Below are 18,223 nucleotides of genomic sequence, written 5' to 3' on the forward strand. Positions count from 1 at the left end.
GTTTTCCCTCTATTTTTCTGTTTAAGTGTGAATCTTCCAAGTAGTTTATTGAGGTGTCAATGAAATTAATTTCTTTAGTTGATTACCTGAGCCACACAAGTAAAAGTCAGGACAGACTCTTTCCAGAGCCAAAATGGTTAATATCTGTTCTGCAACAATTCCTGAGAAATCCTGGCTTCACCTTCTGAAAGAGAGAAGGCATTCAGTTCAGTCCTGAAAGAGAGATGAAGTTCCTATATGTTCTATATTGCACTCCAGGGCTGGCTATCCATTTGCAATAAGGTCATGATTCACTCCTGAACTTGAATTAAGCTGCTGTGGGCAGTTTAAAACTTCATCTTCCTTGGCTGTGTTGTGAATTACAAGAAAACAGAGCCTGTCTTCCAACAGGGAAAGGATGTCATTTGTCACTGTTTCTACAATTATTTTGTTGTTGTTGTTTGGCTTTGTCAATTTATAAAAGTAAGGAGCCTGCATATTTATTTTATGTTAGTTTATTGACTTTCAGATCGCACTACTGAAAGTTAGTAATTATCATTTCCTCTTTAGACTAGCCTGGATAAAGGTGGTGTGTTAAAATATGCTACCTGTATTTCTCTGTGAATGTAATCGGTGTCATCTGGAAAACGTGATGAGATATGCATAATTAAGTCCGACTTCTTACCACAGTTTGTTACCATCAAAAGCCTCCATAATAGATGCATTCAACAGAGTGAAGTGTCTATTTACATATTACCTTGTGTTGCCTGACTATGGGTGTCAGAAATTGAGACTGTATATAGGGCCTTCTGTGTCCCATGTTCTGCAGCCCAGATATGCCAAAGGTTCTTCACAACAGTTCCCAGGGGATCACCTGCCTTATGTACATGAGCTGATTTCAGTTCTCACTGCAATTCATCAGCATCTTTAAAAAAAAATAAATCATATCCTACACAGAGGGGTCTCCTGCTCACTATACTCAACCTTTTCCTTCTGCTACTTTTATGTATGCTAATGGAGATAAGGTCTAACAGGCTTTAAGACTTCTCATTCCTCAGGCTGTACCTGCATAGATTGTGAGTAGCATCCCTTTTCTGGGCTAGGAATTTGGTTTTTCATAAACCAAAGTAACTAGATCCACACTTCAGTTACAGATGACTCGTTAGTATTGATTCTAGTTGATAAACAGAGGGAAGGTAGGCCAAGTAACAGTGAAGTATTGTACTGTACGATTGATGCATAGAGGGAGAAAGCACAGAGAGGTAAAGCTTCTTCGTGAACACCAAGGGGACACCAGGAAGGTATACTTGAATGATTTCACATAGTAAATCTAGGGCTATAATGAGCAACCTAAAGTTTTTGTGTTTAATGCATTGGAAGTTGTGGTAATATAATGATAAAACAAAAAGAAACAAACCAATTTGTTTTCTCTGTTCCAGTTTCGACCTTGTGGCTCTTGGAGGCATCTCTGTCACTCTAGTTTTTGACAGATCTCCTTTCATATCTGAAAAAAGGACGCTTTGGTTGCCTTGGAATAGATTTATCATCGTAGACAAAGTTGTAATGCAAAGAACAGCGTCTGACACACCGTCTTGTGACATCAGTAGTTTTATCAGCCCCAATCCGATTGTGCTCCCTTCACCCTTGACAGCATTTGGAGGGTCCTGTCCCGACAGAGGAACCATTATTCCAGAGCTACAGGTAATGAAAAGACTTTCAAATTAACAGTTTGATAGATGCAGAACAAGGCCTAGATAATTTTAGAAGATGATACCGAAGAGTGAGAAATTAACTGCTGTGATGTTATTCAGAATGACACCAATGCATGTGTCTTTAGCACTGTTTCACAGGATGCTTTTCTCTTTTCCTTTATTTTTTTATTAATAATTTGAGGTGCTTTATTTCTTACTTCCAAATATAAGAAAGTGGGGAGTTCTGGCAAGATTTATTACTGAAATTCTGATTTATTTCAAGTGATGCACAAAACCACTCCTAGGTTACAGATAAACTGTACAGCTTCCCCAATATGTCAGTGTGAGACATGACCCAAGACACTTGTAAGATTGATTCCTAAGGGATGTTTCATCCATTTGCATCTTCTAGTTCTTTACAATGGCATCTTCAACTAGATGTTAGCTTCTTGGGTTTTATTACTTTCTTTCCAAGGGAGAGCAATTTTAACAGCATCTTTAGGATTTTTTTTATTTAAATGTCTTTTTTTCTTGACACTTCTTTAAGTGTTTAGAAGCAATTTCTGGTTAACCTTGTATTTAACTGTTCTTTTATTTGGGACTTAAACAAAGTTGTATAAGTCAAACACCCAACAAAATGCAACTACCCAGGTTTCAGATCATGTTAATTCCCGTAGCAGATTGTTTGAGCAGTGAGTTCAAGCAATAAGGTCTCTTTTGGGTTCTCTTTAAATTTCACTGTGCAAGTCTAGAAGATATTTCAGAGGCTACATGTAGACATGAGTATTTCCAACATTTTCTCTTTCTCTCATGAAGTGTTGCTACTGATTAAGAGCCTTTATTTTACACGTAACAGACCTCTGACTGAACTCATTTCCGTCTAAATGTCTCCATAACTATTAAAAACATCATGTTTGAGCCAGCTCATGGCCATAGAACATACTAAGTGAAACTAACGAACATGTTAACTGATGCACACTAGTGAGAAAAAACTGGGTCACATTATTCCACATGAGGTATTCCTGGGTCTTTAAACAGCGAGGTACCCAAAGATGCAGTCTACTCAGAGAGGAACTGTCCTTAGTCCTATTTTTTTGTCACTGGAGGGTTCTTTTACGGTTAAGTTTCATTGTAGAGTACTGGGAAACAAACAAAAAGTAGCCCAGAATTATAGGAGAAGGAGCTGTAATAGCATGTATTAATGCATGAATATTTCTTCCTGCTTTTCTATTAAAAAATGAGAAGAGATGTCAGATGTATGACAGAGGGGGCAGCTGGGATGTCAGCAGGCAAGAAGAAGAACACTGCAAATCAGGAACAATAAAGGGAGCAGGATTTCCCTGGCAACACTACATTTCATATGTCGAAACGACAAGTGCTGGCAGGCCTCCAGCTGTACTGCAGCAATCCGATGACAGTAATACTGTTGCAATGTGTAAATAAAATTGTGATGAAAGTGAACTAATCTATTGTTAAACAAGAAAAAGCTAAAAACTAGGAAAGATAAACCAAACAGTTCGTGTTTTTCCAAGCCTTACAAATCTAACATTGTGACAGGTTGGCTTGTTATTATGGAAATGCACTAAAAACAGTAACATTATTAAGCACAGTCTAATTTTCAGAGGCATTTGAGTGACTGCAGTGGCATCCTTCAGGAAGCTGCTCTCTTCTCTTGCCTGCTCTTCCTCACAGTCTGTCCCAGAAGAACTCCTTTCTCTCAGGAGATCATAAGAGCTAAATCCCTTTTTGTGGCTCCAAGGCCCACATCATTCAAAAGGTCAAGGCCAAGTTTCTTTTTTCCTCTCACAAGCTCGCAGTCTTTGCAGTCCTTCTAGTTGCTGAGGGCTTATCTTCATTGCAGCCAGGAATTGATACTACCCCGCAGTGGGCATATCCAAGCCAGCTTTAATCCAAGTGATTCAGACAGCGGCACTGACGGCAGCGCCATGGGTCTGGAATTCTGTTGCAGACCCTGGGGACTTACCTGTTAGCTAGATGACTCTGACGCCCAGCCTCTTTCATCTCCACTGCTCTGTGTCCCCAGCTAGCTTGTTAGGTTCTTTATGCTGCGCCTTCATATACCATGCCTCCTAAGGGAGCTTAGCCTTACTACAAGCTTTTCTGCACAGAAGGTGGTTTCGCCGGAAGGTTTGTTTTCTTTCTTAGTTCTCCCCAAGTTGGAGTTATTACCTCCAAAGCAGGATAATATCTTCAATCCTAATACATGAAGTATGTGCCTATTTAAAAAAGGTTTTAAATTGTATTCTGGGTAAGAACAATTGTTAAACTGAATAATAAGCCAAGGTAAAGCCATAGAGCTCACATATATGAGTATGTCCACAGAGATAGCATTTGCTCCTCAGTAGATAAGAATAAAGCATTAGAGAAAGAGGCTGTTTATTGAAATAGACAGACCACCATCCAGTAAGTTGACCAAGCAATTTCCAGTGTTGGACATTTCGTAATATGTCGTGTGACTTTCTTGCTGCAATGAACACAGAAGACATCAGTGGTTCAAGTGGTACTGTGTTCACACTGTGATTGTGAAATGTAAAATAAGCACCCCTGTTATAATTTTGCTTTTTTCTTGGCTACAGATACAATTACATGTTTTTTTCCCAAGGTGGTCCAAGAAGAAATCCCGATTCCTTCGAGTTTTGTGAAGCTGAGTTATCTCAGCAGTCGAACACCAGGGTATAAAACATTGCTGCGCATTATTCTGACACACACAACCATTCCTCCTGGAATGACAAAAGTCCATCTGATAGTTGCCATTGAAGGACGTCTACTTCAGAAATGGTTTCCTGCTGCAGCCAATTTGGTATACACATTTGCCTGGAATAAGACAGATATATATGGACAGAAGGTTTCTGGTCTGGCCGAGGCAATGGGTAAGTAGACTCACATTGATGGAAGCAGAAGTTCTCACACACGTTAAGACAGGAAAATACGGCTTATACATTTAGTCAGTGCACTTATATTCTTTTAAATCAAATGCCTCCTTAGCTAAAGTGACTCGTATGATTTCCTAAGAACATTTATTTTCATGTTCTTCCAATGTCATCTTTCTAATTTAATCAATTTGAAAATCCCCTTTTCCCTCAGAGAATGGTTTTGTACTAACGGCTTTATATTCACCTGTCTTTGTTTTTGAATGTTACTTTGAATATGACCTTTGGTGTGTCATTGTTTCTGATATTTTTTGGCTGTGACATTTAAAATGTCATTTCTGCTTAGGGTTTACAAAATTCTAACTTTTCGGCATCCTTTTTTACTACATTTCACATCCACAACACTTAAAACTAATTGATCGTTGTTTAAAGATGTTTATACAAAAATCATGGTGTTTCATAAACTTTGTTATCAAGCAACACAAGCAGCTCTTCTGAGAATTGCTACAGAAGCACTTGTCTGTGCAAATACATTTTATTTAGCCAACCGTATTTTTTTAATTAATTTCATGGTTTGGTTTTAAAAGGCTTGCTATTTTTTTTAATTGAATTTGGGGTTATGTTGCTTAATGGGCTAATCTTATAGATACTTTCCATTAAGATTATTTACCATACCAGCGAAGCTTAGTATTGTGATTAAGCCATTTCACTTCCCTGGCAGTTTTGGTTTGCCTTTTAAGCCAGAGGAGTTATAGCAAGCAGCATGTGCAGGATCAGGCTATAAAACAAGAATAGAAAGGGCTACATGGAACCATCTACCCTCGTGAGGAATATGCCTCATTCTGTAAATTGAAAGTGCTGTTCTGAGGGGCAGCCAGAAGGCCTCTCCAGGATCTGCTGCGTTGTCTCTGTAGGCACTGTGCCTGCAAATTTGCCTCTACAAAGCCAAAAGGTGCCATACAGGCTCTGCAAGCCCTGCAGCTCCCAGAGCATCTACTGCGTGACTGCGTTACCATGTGCTTCAAGCCAGGCAGTCTGGGAGGCAGCTGCATGGAGAGGCAGTGGTAGAAAGGTGGATTATAGAACTTTACTAGTCATTTCTGCTTGGAGAATGATGCAGACATAGCTGCAGGTGTCCACAGAGGGTTATGAGACCAAAATATGGAGTATGATTTACATCACACGAAGCACATAGGAATATATCAAAAATAAGGAGTTTATTCTAGGTCTGTGGTCCAGCTGAGGGCTGCTGCCAGAAGGGATGTTCCAACATCCTTTTCTTAGCCTTGGGCCACCACTAACATTCATTTGATCATGAAATGAGCCAGATCAGGAAGAAATTCAACTGAAAACTGAAGCAACCAGAAAATAAGTGATAAATTTTCAGCTTCGTTAAGTTTCCTGATCTGCTATAAATGCTAGTACAGAAGCGCAGGTTTTCTTACTTAAGCCGTAGCTCACACATCACATTGGCCTAAAGTGATCAAAACTCCACCCTTAGTGCAAGATCTATCACATCTGCAGAAGGGTGGACAACTTTTCAGTTGTCCTTCAGGGCAGGAGTACCCTTTTCAGCCTGTCTGGCTTGTGAAGCTCCCTTGTTAGGGGACAGTTCTAGCCCTAGCCCCCTGCAGATACAGATTCCTGCTAGTCTTCTGCAGTGAAGGAAGGTCTTAAATGGGTTGTTGGCTTCACTTGCACATACTTGTGTAAATCCAGACATGAAACAAAGTCCCAGTGTGCCCTTTGGCACTGCCCTGGATGATCAAGCAGGACCAGATGGGTCATGGGTGCCATTTGGGGCTTTCCTCAGCATGGTTACACATGCCCTATATTCAGGGTCTGTCACTGCATAGTATCACTAACATGTTTGAGAGGGAACAGTTGTATCTGCCTGCTCCCTCTGCACCATTTAATAGTCTTCTGATGATCATGAAGTCCAGTAAATATCTGGAATATTAAAACAATTTAAATCAAATGCATAACATCTTATAAAGTGATACTGTACTTACAGGTTCCCAAATTGCATAAGCATAATATGTTTAAATATGAATAAAGCTTATACAATGGTGCTGGATAACAACTTTTAAATTATTTAATTGGTCCTTAATTTTTTTGCTTTTCCTTAAATTTAGGTTAATTATACTTCTTTCAAAATGGAAGCAAAAATCTTTGTATTTTAAGTGCATTTTTAGCATGCTTTGTTAGATTCCAATAAAGCTTTATTTAATTTGACACACTGTAGTACTGAGGGACCTTTAACTGCATCCATTATATGAATTTTTGTCAAAATAATTTCCTCTGCCAGTGTATTACCAATATTTAATAATGCATTCTGTTCAGTTTTCATTTTAATTAAATCAAATTGCAGCAGGTTGAAGTCCTGGAACTCAGGAATATAACCATCTGCTTTTGGTTTTATAAATACTATAAACATCTTTATTTTTCTTCAGGGTTATTGACAGCAGTGATCACACAACCAGTTACAGAAAAGAAGACTTTCTGAGTGTATTTCCACAGACAAGTGGTTGTGTTTAAATTTGTTGAAGACACATTTGCTGGTGTTTGTCCAGTCCCCAAGTCCCTAACAAGAGGGCATTTTCTCAGATTAACAACTGAGATGATAAAGTAACGTTTTTTTGTTCTGAATATAAAACCCGTCATGTGGATGTTGACACACAAAACTTTGGGGGTAAAGTCTATGTCCCCTTGTGAGTTAATATCAGAAAAGGAAGGATTTCAGTAGAAACCGCAATAAATGCTCTTGCAAAACTCCATACATGCTCAGTCATACTCCTGCAAGCCCTTGCATCCCACACAGCACCATGATACAGTGGGCAAGGACTGTCCCTTCTGGTGTGAATATAAATCAGTGCTCAATCAGTCTTAGGTCTTCTGTCTTTATTACTCTGCTTGTTATTTTGGCTGAGTTATTCATTGTTCAAAGAATTAAGATGCTGATAAGTAGAAATATTTCAGGAGAGGTTGAAGTACAGGTTACTGTGCTGTTTAATTGTCTTTTATTTCATATTTTGCAACAGCACTTAAACTGTGACATGCTGGCACTACTAATGACTTATTGTTCATTCTTCTAAATAGTTGTATAGTAATAATAGATTTTTGGTACAGATGATTTCAGTAAATCTTCTGAAATCCATTTGATGACTGCAAAGAATTGTACTGCTGACTGTTAGTGTCCAAAAATATAGTCACTACAGTTCTCCTTCATGCAATGAAATCTTGGCTACCTCAGAAAAGGGCTATAAGTTAATCTGAACAGAAAACAATGAGAAGATTGTCATTTCGCTTACAACATTACAACATTTTGCAAAGCCTGCATCTGACAAAGCACTTATTTTTCAAGTGGCGATGCAGTCACTTGGTTGACTTTACAATTGTGCTTCGCCTTCATGACTTTGCATGCAAAATAATCAACAGGAAATCTTCATAAATGGTACATGAGTACCTGCAATTAGATGGTTCAGGAGACCCTGCTTTCAGGTAACACAGATATTCCTTTTTGAAGCATAGACTTCATATGTGTAGGTATATATAAAGACATGGTAGTAGATGGTTGTAGACCCACAAAGTGAGTGATGAGCAGGGACAAAAAAGCAGCTATGCACAGTAACTGAGAGCAGGGACCAGTGAACTTACTTCTAAGAAAGGGAATAATAATCTCTAGAGGGTATTTGGCAGCTCAGAAACATCAGCTGTAAGCAGGGAATAGCAGACACTTTACTGAGTTAGCTACAGTGCTGGTGAATATGCCACTGTGGACCCTTTGGCACACATCACACATTCTCAGGTGGTGTAAATTGTTATACCTCCTTGACTGAGATAACAGCATGGTACCTTAGAGCAGCTGATGAACTGTCCTATGGGTCTACAGTGGTTCACTGAGCAAGACTGAGGGACTTTGCAGTTATAGGTCTTTACTCTTTTCGAGTATACACGTCTGACCCTGGATTGGATGTGTTAAGTGCATGAATGGAGTAAAGATGCTAACGTGTAGGTGGCAAGTGTGAGATTGCTTCATGGGAAAAATCTGACCTTTATCTTCTGTGTGCATTAACACCTAGAAAATAGCATGTTCAGTTACTGAACCTTGGTGGCTCATCCTAGCACAGGATATGGCTGTTCTGGAAGAAGCTCCATGCCCCCAGTTGGGCATTATACCCAGGGAGCTACCCAGAAACATTGCTGATGTTACTTACAAGAGCTCCAGTAACAAAATGGGGCAGAGTGGCTGCTGGACCCTGAGACTGAAACCTCTAATGTTGAAACATGCATTCTTTACAGTACATAAGGAGATGTGAATTTTACAGTTCAGAGTTTAGCTGCTGCAAAAGCAGGTTCTTTCTGCTAAAATGATGAAACAGCTCACAGTGAAGTTGCTATAAGGAACAGCTTTCAGCTTGCATTCAACATTTGTCTTACAAACACAAATGCTCCCTGCTATAGCTGGTCAAAATATTTTGATTGCATCCAGTAATAGTATTTAGATGGTATTAAAATTATTTATGGTTCAAGTAAAATGTACCTAAAGCTACTACAAAGAAGTGAGAAGAAAATTTTGAAAATATCAAAAAAACTGTGGGTTAGAAATATTTTTGTATTGCATCTTAAAATACTTTTTAAGACATTTTGATTTTCAGAAGGCTGAACTGTCAATATTTCCTAGATCAAATTTTGAGGTGTGGTGTCAAAATAGCATTCTTCCTTTATGAATGAGTTGCACTGAAATCTAAAAGGGTTAATGAGAGGAGACATTTAATAAATAAATAAATAAATACATTGGTATATTGGAGTCTATTATAATGGTATATTATATTACCAAAATTGAATTTTGAAGAATTCTGTTGGTAGGTTCTATTTTTACTGAAGTACTAAAGGGAAGGGGGTTTTTTTGTCAGTTTGAGCACCCCAAAAAAACACCATCCTTAGGGAAATAAAAGATTTTCAGCAGGTATTTTGGCCAGCTGGAGAGTGGAGGAGCCATGTGATGGGCAAGCCTGTTAAGATAAATGTTTAATTGTAGGAGTTTTCAGCTTGGCACTCCGTTTCTGCCTAGCTACAGTTTTTACAATTAGTAAACAAATTAAAGCCAGTTTGTTCTAACATGGATTTTTTTCTGTTTAAGCTGTTATTCAGGTAATTAGCAGAAATGCAATAAACAAAGTCAGGAGTCATTGGAGGAGATTTATACTCCTAAGAAATCCATAAGTGATACAACAGACAATTTTCTGCTTTGAAACAGTAGTAACTGTAGCTGTAATGACATCCTAATCTCTTAAAACCCTTTTTTAAAAATAACACCATTCAACAATAGCAGTCAGGCAGAGGAAAATTAATGGCATCATTACTTGACAGATGACTATCAAAACCTGGAATGAAAAATTACCTAGTAGTTCACAGAGGAGAAGGTAGACTGATAGATCCTTAATTATTTGTTTGCAGTGTCGGTGGGATATGAATATGAAACATGTCCTGATTTTATTCTGTGGGAGAAGAGAACAGTAATCCTTCAAGGCTTTGAAATGGATGCTTCAAATCTGGGAGGCTGGTCTATAAACAAACACCATGTATTAAATCCACAAAGTGGTAAGTCCTTCCTTTATTAACTGGCCACGCAGAAGAAGAATACAAATTTTAAAGGAATTAATTGTTCAGATTTTAAGCATTGCACTTCCTAATGTGTAATCCTCTTTGAATGTGCACCCTCGTTTATTGAGAGCTGAACCAAATGCCATCCAAAAGGATATTTTTAATGTTCTGGCTCCCAGGTATTAAACATTAATATCACTAACTCTCGCAATCGCTAACACATTGCGGTCATTTGGATGGGAAAAGGGCATACTAATTTTGGATCATTCTCACCCTGTTGGTATAGAAGTACCACATACATAGTAGGTCAGTTTATAGTGTGTTACATACTCAGTGAAGTGTCTACATCCCTAATTCATCCTGTGAATAACATCAGTTAGGAGTATCACAGCACCAGGGAGACAAACCATGTGTGAAAACAGAGTGGCTGACAGAGGTAGCACTTGGGAAACCACGCTGCAGTCCAGTATGCAGAAACTTTTGTGGCTACTCACTCTAGTGAGAAGCACAGAAAGTTCTTCTTCAAGACAAGCAAGCCAGTACCTTTCAAAGCATAAAAAAAATACCTGTAAATACTTTTGGTGTCATAGCATTAACCCTGAATAGAGATTCTTCAAGCATGGAGATTTGAATCTGTTTCTTTATTGATTTTATTCCTGGGGTTTTTTTTCTTCTCCTCCCTTAACATCTATAATCAGGAACTAGAGGGATTAAGTTATTTAAAACAATACTGGTAAATAAATTATGGTAACTGGAAGAATATTTTTGCCAATAAAAAAATATCTCTTTGTCTGGGGGAAGAAAAACTTAGGGTCAGATTTCAGCACTTACAAATCAGCAGAATATTGGATTCAGTATAGTTCTCTCAATTTGCTCCAGCTGAGTGTTGGTCCACTAAAATCCATTCCCATCTGCAAACTTCTATTAATGAAGATTCATGCACAGATGTATGGCTGTCAGGTTTTGACAAGTTCTGCAGTTGAATGCGCAGCTACAGTATAAATATTCCAAATACAAAAGGTCAGATTTAGTTTGTAAATTATCTGGATTTCTGTTTTGATTTAAAATAGTTTGACATTTTAAACAGCGGTTGTTTCATACCCTGTCTTACTGGTTTGTATAGATTGTCTCTTTTAAATGCCAGCTATTGACATTTAACACAAAGAGAAATCTGACCTCAGTCAGCTCAGCCCCCAACTGTGAGCCCCATAGTTGACTCCTTAGTGCCAATTTGCCACTTGCATAGTTTAATTTCAAGACTAAATTGCCGGCAGTAACTCCAGTTTATATGACTATCTGCTAACGGCAGTGGTTACTACTATAATTCACCCCATAGGTGCTAACATGTTCTGAGATTTTGTAAAGTATACAATTATAATCTGAGCAGGACTAAATCATTGCTTTTCTGAGCACAGGGTATATGGTTACAAATTGCTTCCCAGCCCTGTCTCAGCTGTGAGGCTGATAATGCCAGAGAGCACTGACCTGTCAGCCACTCACCACCTCCTCCAAAACCATCCAGGCTGCAGCCGCTACCCCAGCCCAATAATGAGGATGGGGAGCATGCAGTTTCTTTTATCTACTCTTCTTCCTCATATGTCCCTGCTGTGCTGGCACATGATCAAGGCTGAAGCCAGAGGGAAGCTGCTAAACATCTTTATCCATTACTCAAAGAGGCACAATCCAGGCAGGGAGGAGGACATAAGCACATCTGACTTGAAATCAGTGGGTCTCTTCTGTTTACAGTTTCCATGTATGAAAGCATCTCTGGTGAGGATGACAAAGCCCAGCCAGAGCTCAGTGATGTCTCAGATGTTCCTCATGATTGTAGTAGTCTTTCGGTATGCGTGCCTGGCTTATATATAGGAACTAGAAAAGCAGTTAGGAGTAGAATAACAATGACTGTACCATAGCTAGTGCACACCTAACAGAGCAGCCTGTAGGCTCGTATTAAAGCAACAAAACCAAATAATGAGCTGTGCTAACAAAAAGGATAAAAATGAGTGTGCTTCAGGTCTTATCTAGAAACCTGTGCACTGCTCTTCTATTTCAGATATATAAAATGTACTTTAAATAAGGACTGGAGTTCGATTCAAACTTAGAATTATACATTTCAGACTTATCTCCGTGCCTCCATGAGTGAAATGAAAAGCATGAGTAGCCTTCTCGAGTATGAATATATTGAGATTTTTTCCTTCTAATTAAAGCATCCCTCTGTATGTATGAAGAGCTGCTCTTTTTAGAAGCATGAAACTTTCATCTGGTTTTGAAACACTGTCACTGGATTAACTACAGAAATAGCATTGGAATATAACATAAATGTCTATCTAAAATTCTCTATTGCAAATTATGATTTGGTTATCAAACTAAAACTAGAAGCACTTTGGTTGGTTAGTTAACTATTTTAAAGAGTTTATATTTCCAGGGAGACCTTAGAGCAGCCTTCCAGTACCTAAACGGGCCTACAATAAAGCTGGAGAGGGGCTTTTGCAAGGATGTGTAGCAATATGACAAGGGGCAATGGCTTTAAACTAAAAAAGGGTAGATTTAGATTAGGAAGTTCTTCCCTGTAAGGATTTCCTGTGACACTGTCACAGGGTGCCCAGAGAAGCTGTGGCTGCCCCATCCCTGGCGACGTTCAAGGCCAGGTTGGACACAGGGGCTTGGAGGGAGCACCCGGCTCTAGGGGAAGGTTCCCCCGCCTGTGGCAGGGGGTTGGAACTGGATGATACTTAATGTCCCTTCCAACCCAAACCCTTCTAGGATTCTGTGATATCTAACTTCAGCCATTAAGCCTTGTCTTCCAGCCAGTCCACTGCTGTGCATGTTCCTACTCAGAGACAGGGTGGCTATGCTTGCCTCCCTCAGCAGAAAGGCTGTTCATTTTTAAAATGGTACAAAACAAACCAAGTACAAGAGAAAAGTTGTAAAAGTAGATGCAATTTTACAGAATTACACTTCGTAGCACAGTCTAAGCTGTGGAGGTACAAGTACTGACGTGCAGAAACCATAGTAAGTAAAAACTGGGTTCTATTTCCAGATGTAAGTATCTTTAAAAACAAAAGAAAGAAAGGCATTTAAATAAAGATGTCCAGTTCCAGCAGCATAGACATAAAATAACATCTGTTGTTCCCCTGTGGTTGTCACTGGGAACTCAAGCTTTTTGAATGTGTATGGTTTTGCATCAGTAGCACTGTTAGGTTAACAAAGGATCACATCCTCTTCTCAGCCATACTCAACTATTCTTTTCCCACTTTTTTTCCCCTCCAGTTCAGAGGTTTGATCACTTCTAATTTATGACATGTTTAGTGTTTTCTAACAGAAAGGTTTTGGTCAGTTTGGAAGATCTTCAGAGCATTTCTCATAATCAGGAAGAGAACAAATACCATAAATACTAGTTCCCGTATAGAGTCCTTTTTAAAGGCACCTATATCTCATGAATACAAATGAATGTGCTATTAACCGATTTTTCAGAGTATTCTTTGAATTAGTTTTTTCTTCTGATGGGCAAGTGTATTGATTCCATTTTTATTTATCTGGGGGAAGGAGGAGTAGTTTTACAGGGACTTTATGCTTAAAGGTAATTTCAGCCCCAGTGCAACACAGCATTAGCTAAAATTAAAGCAGTAGTTCAAAAGCCTGAAATTAAGCACATGCTTACATTTATTGACAGCAAAACATATTCTCCAGAGCCCTAATTATTTACTGGCATTTCTGTGAGACAGTTGGAAGATTACCTTTACATTGGTAATTTCAGACAAAGGGTAGCATCTTCATCTACTAGTATTGTAGCTGGCATGTAAGCGAAGATATTACCATTAATTTTACTGGTATATTTTCAAGATGCTTTTTTCAAGCCAGTGTTCAAACAAATGTATGTATTCTGTCCTCTGTTGTTCAGAGATATTTTAAAAATACAATCCCTTTCAAAATAGCTGTAGCACACTCAGTAATTTCCAAGAATTTTAGCTTCAGACTTACCTCAAAGCCACAAATAGTTTAACAAAAGTTGGTAACAGTACATAAATACATTTGCTGTTCTTTGGGAAAACTCAGGCATGTCTCAACATATGCTTCCTACAGCATCTAGAATATGCCAGTTTTCTGATGAAGTACTGGGCTTACCAAAGGAAATAAGAGATTTTGGACTATGAGCTAGAATAATACCAATCTTCCATACAGAAATAGCCAAAATCATATTATAACATGTCATTTTAAAGGTACTTCTTAATTATATTACCACATTCTTATTTAAAATAAACACTACAGCTATCAGCTTGAGAAAATAATCTATGTACTGGTTCTGATATCACTCACCAGTGTATGCTGGAGAGCAGTGCTAAAATACTGACACACAGGAAAGTTGTTTTAAACTTTATGGTAGAACATAATACATTCTTGCTGGTAAGACATTCACTTGTGCCTTGACTCTTAAGTTGGCTTTCCTGCACTTGGTACCTTTTTATATAGCATGAAGGACTCACATTTAAATTTGAATATTGATTTTGTACTGCCACTCAGTGCTCTTCTGTGAAAAATGCACAGTAGTCCTGCTATTAATCTCCCTTAATTAAATATTCAAACTGTCTTAAGAAATTCCTCTGCTACCTAATAAAAATTTATGAATAAAATGAATATTAAAGTAGTAATCCCCAAGAAATCAGATAGCACTGCAATTAACAGTCAATTTGTAAGAGCATTAGCCAACCATGAATTCTCCTCATGATGTTGGCTTTTAAAATAGCCATGAACCACTAATCAACAGAATGGTGATGGTGAAGCTTGGGGGGCTGAACACAATTGGAAGAGATCTGTGAAACCCTGTGATAGTCTTTAAAAAATATGATGTCTGCCACTGTTTTGGTAATCTGGTCTTCTAGACCATTGCATAATCCAAAAATGCAGAATAATTTAAATGCTATATATTTGCTTTTTTGTTCTGTTTTCTCCTCCCTTAGGAATAGTGCACAAAGGAAATGGTGAAAACATGTTCATTTCCCAGCAGCCACCAGTCATCTCAACTGTGATGGGCAATGGACACCAAAGAAGCGTCTCTTGTTCCAACTGCAACGGTCTTGCACTCAACAGCAAACTCTTTGCCCCAGTTGCTCTTGCTTCTGGGCCTGATGGTAGCGTGTATGTTGGTGACTTCAATTTTGTCAGACGGATCTTTCCCTCTGGAAACTCGATTGGCATATTAGAGTTAAGGTAAAAAAATAATGGCTTTCTCTGACTAGTGTTCATTATCCTGGCTGAATGCCTATGAAAATCACTATGAGGCTTTTTTCTCTCAGGAGTTCAAGCAGCAGCCACGTTTTATTGCTATGTGAGCAAACGTCTCATCAACTTTCAAACAAACTCATCAGAAAACTTAAGCTTGCTCTAAAGTCATCAGTTAAGAAGGGCAGCTTAGCAGCCTTTAGAACAGGTTTTGCATAGTGAACTTCTACAAAGTGCAGAATGAATAGAGCTAATTTCTCTTACTGTGAGATTTTTCACTCTTTTTCTCAAAAAGGTAATATATTCCATGAAACATTTTTGAAGAAAACCCCATAAATCAATAGCAAATATGCAGAGTATCATGTCAAGGCACAGCATTGTGGCTGAAGATAGACTTACCCTGTTTAAAATTAATACAATTAAATTGTTCCTCATCTGTAACAGAGGATGTGACTGGGTTTAAGTAGACAAGAGCAAACCTGGCACTGCAGTCTCCTGGGTCACAGGCTGAGTCTGTGCCACCATTAATGGCTCCCCTGTAATTATGACCCCAGCTTCCTATTCCTTTTCAGGGCCGGAGGGGAAGGCAGGAAAAATCCTGGACCCTGATACACTAAATTTCTCTCACTTATCAGCCATGGATCTCCAGCTAGCTAACATTGCTGGTGATGATGTTTGTGCTGATTGTTCAGAAATAACTTGACAATGCGCAGGCAGTGGAAAGGAAGCAGTTAGAGAGAAATAATGCTAACAGGGTAAACAATGTTTTGTTACTGGGATAAAGCTCTGGGAGCAGTCAGGCAAAAAATACAGTTCTGTTGGTGACTAACATTTCTTGTCTTTTTCTTTCTTTTTTTTTCTAACCCTGAATTGATCTGTCTTGCTAGGAATAGAGACACAAGACACAGGTAAGAAAGACACAGGAACAGCAATATGTGAGCTATGCATGAGGAAACAGTCTTATAAAAGTCATTTTAGAAATCTGGATATAGAGAAGGACTCTGAATTTAATAAATACAAATGTTAATCAAATTCACCTTTGTTTATACTGAAGTAGGTTTGATTTGTTCCCTTTCAAGGAAGGAAACCTCCTTCTAAAAAAATCAGCTTGCACCACAACTTTTAGTCTCCAAAAGTGCAGGGGAAAAGGTTTCTTTTTACCAGGACAAATAAAATACTGTGTAAAAAGGGATAGCATTTGGAGACCAGTAAAGAGAGAGGGCCAATGGTCTTATTTTTTACTTCAAAAACAAACTTAGCCCATTTGTTTTTCTCATTATCAAGATTTTAATAAGAAATGGCAAACTTATTTAATAACTGGTTAAAATGGAAACTAAACTTTTAAGGTTACGGCGAAAAAATTTACTACAGGATAGAAATAACTTGTAGAAATATTCTTTGTGTATTCTAGTCTACTTGATATAGTTTTTAATAGGCTAATTTAAATAAACTCAGATACAGATTTGATTGCAAACTTCTGCAAATATAGCAAGTTTTTCCCATTTTCCCCCAATACTCTTGATATGTAAATATTGTACTAAGCAAGGCTTTAAGCATAAGCATCAGGAGTTTTGTAACAGCTGGTCTGTTAAATGTAACAACAAGGATGACAAAATAACGTATCCACAAGGAGGTTTTATAAGGAACCCTGGTTCTCTGCAGTTTTTACATGATGAAGACTGTTTATTTAACATCTCAAATTTTCCTTGCAACTTTTTCCACTGACGTATTTCATTAAAGTCATCTTTTGTCTGTCTGGTCTCTTCTGAGCTCACTCCAGGGAGCACAAATTGTTCTTAACATTTTCAACAAAATTTTATAATACTGGTGATACATAATTTGGCATTAATTGCTTCTAGCTCATCCTCTTACCCATTTTTCATCATACTACTGTCCTCTCATTCACTATGTTCCCTGGAATGGGTTTCACATTGGTTTCCCAGCTGTGGGAAAATCACTGACTGTTGTCAACTTCACCACAAACAGAACTGAGTAACTTGTTTCCTAAATTTGTTGCAGCAATCTTAAGTGTTAGTTAATTAACAATTGTTAATAAAAATGTCTCTTAAAAAAGTTAGGAATTTGATGGTCTTTCTAATCTGCAGAGCAGATGGGAAATCCTATACAGAGTTCAGGGGCTGTGGGCACGTCAGCTTCTAGCCCAGTCAACTGTGATATAAAGGCTCTACACCTATCTGGACTTTTATTTTATGCTATAATGAGAACCACACTGCAGTCTCACCAGGCTCAGGACACCGTGGTGTGCCGTGTGCTTAGATACTTTCCTCCAACTGGAAGTTAGCTTAGCACTGAAAACGAAACAGAAAGTCTCACTGGTTAATAAGATGCAGCCCAGTTCTCTGATTAGAATTTATGATCCTCACTATTTAATTAACATATGTAAATATTTTTTAAATAACATTTTATAATCTCAATAAGGCACTTCAGTGCATGAATTACGGTGCATTAATTCATGCCTAGTTGCACTGACAGTACTTGGCCTTCTGCCTTGCTCCTGACAATACAGTCGGCATGAATTAAGGCACCATATTTCACACCTTCGTATTTCCTAAGGTGTAGAAACAGATAAGAGTAACCAAGAGTGGGTATTTGTGCCAGTGCAGAACAGTCTGCGATTTGCTTTCATGCAACTTGTAGATTTGTTTTCAGTGCCAGTAGTGCTAGGACTTGTCAAATATAGAAAAATCACCTTGCTTTTGATAGTTATAATAGTTTGCTATTAGTTATGATAGTTTGCTCAGTTATAATTATAACTGAGCTGAAGTCACTCCAGGTAGCTTTACACTGGGTGGCTTGGGACTGATAGACACACTT

At 38.3% G+C, this 18,223-nt stretch overlaps 1 protein-coding gene across 1 annotated transcript in view; it reads left to right on the top strand.

Moving 5' to 3' along the window:
• The window catches only part of TENM1 (teneurin transmembrane protein 1), a 91,275-nt gene that overhangs the window by 18,395 nt on the left and 54,657 nt on the right, over positions 1 to 18,223 (top strand). The window contains exons 5-9 of the mRNA XM_010017600.1: positions 1,419 to 1,680; positions 4,294 to 4,561; positions 10,022 to 10,165; positions 15,127 to 15,376; positions 16,276 to 16,296. Coding sequence (XP_010015902.1) covers positions 1,419 to 1,680; positions 4,294 to 4,561; positions 10,022 to 10,165; positions 15,127 to 15,376; positions 16,276 to 16,296 — 945 coding nt within the window. The remainder of the gene's footprint in view (positions 1 to 1,418; positions 1,681 to 4,293; positions 4,562 to 10,021; positions 10,166 to 15,126; positions 15,377 to 16,275; positions 16,297 to 18,223) is intronic.

This window comes from Nestor notabilis, unplaced genomic scaffold (genome assembly GCF_000696875.1).
Source record: "Nestor notabilis isolate BGI_N333 unplaced genomic scaffold, ASM69687v1 scaffold5037, whole genome shotgun sequence".
NCBI lineage: Eukaryota > Metazoa > Chordata > Aves > Psittaciformes > Psittacidae > Nestor > Nestor notabilis.